The sequence below is a fragment of the Trachymyrmex cornetzi genome, unplaced genomic scaffold (assembly GCF_001594075.2).
Source record: "Trachymyrmex cornetzi isolate Tcor2-1 unplaced genomic scaffold, Tcor1.1 scaffold1249, whole genome shotgun sequence".
NCBI classification, from domain to species: Eukaryota; Metazoa; Arthropoda; class Insecta; order Hymenoptera; family Formicidae; genus Trachymyrmex; species Trachymyrmex cornetzi.
In genome coordinates, this window is record NW_017295816.1 from 34595 (window position 1) to 35515 (window position 921).

General features: G+C 39.1%; 1 protein-coding gene across 1 annotated transcript in view; it reads left to right on the forward strand.

Moving 5' to 3' along the window:
* LOC108770336 (probable multidrug resistance-associated protein lethal(2)03659) overlaps positions 1-590 on the forward strand; it is a 15135-nt gene extending 14545 nt beyond the window's left edge. Inside the window, 2 exon segments of the mRNA XM_018521884.1 lie at positions 1-484; positions 585-590. The exon segment at positions 1-484 is cut by the window's left edge and continues 11 nt beyond it. Of these exon segments, the coding sequence (XP_018377386.1) occupies positions 1-484; positions 585-590 (490 nt within the window).
* The last annotated feature ends 331 nt before the right edge of the window (positions 591-921 follow it).

The window sequence follows — 921 nt, forward strand, 5'->3', positions numbered from 1 at the left end:
GGCGCTCTTCCGCCTGTCAGACATGGACGGTCTGATTGATATCGATGAAGTCGACACAACCCAGATAGGCTTGCACGATTTGCGCTCCAAGATCAGTCTTATTCTTCAAGGACCGTTCCTGTTCTCTGGCAACCTGAGACGGAACCTCGGTCCGTTCGACTCGTATATGGACGAACCACTATGGAGGGCTCTTGAGGAGGTTGAGTTGAAGGAGATGGGCTTGGAAGCCCACATCAATGAGGGCGGCTCCAATCTCAGCGTCGGCCAACGACAATTGGTCTGCTTGGCACGAGCTATTGTGAGGAACAATCCAATACTCGTGCTGGACAAGGCGACCGCGAATGTGGACCCGCGAACAGACGAACTCATTCAGACAACTATCAGGAAAAAATTCGAGAAGTGTACAGTGCTAACAATTGCTCATCGACTCAACACCGTTATGGACAGCGATCGTATCTTGGTGATGGACGCCGGTAACGTGATGGTGAGTCAATTTTCTTTTATTTTGTCTTTTTATGAATTTTATGATTGGAGCGACCCATCGAATAAATTTAAGTTGGTTACAAAATCTTTCCTGTCTGTAGTTGTGAAAAATCAATGTAACTATGAATTTATCGGTCTTCTTGTGATATTTTTACTTCTCTTTCCAGATTATGAAATTTATTTACAATCTTTTAAAGCAACATAAATTATAACTGGATTTATATAAATATTTTATTGTATGAATCCTGCGAATTTAACCTATGATCATTTTTGCATTGTTTCATTAGAGTTTTTGTTGAGTAAACCACTTAATTGATACAGAATTACAAAATCTTTGACTATATAACTAATACTGATTACGTTAAGAAAATGCTTCATTTCTTTTTTATTTATAATAGTCTCGATTTAAACTATCTCTTAAACTGCGAACTTTTATAT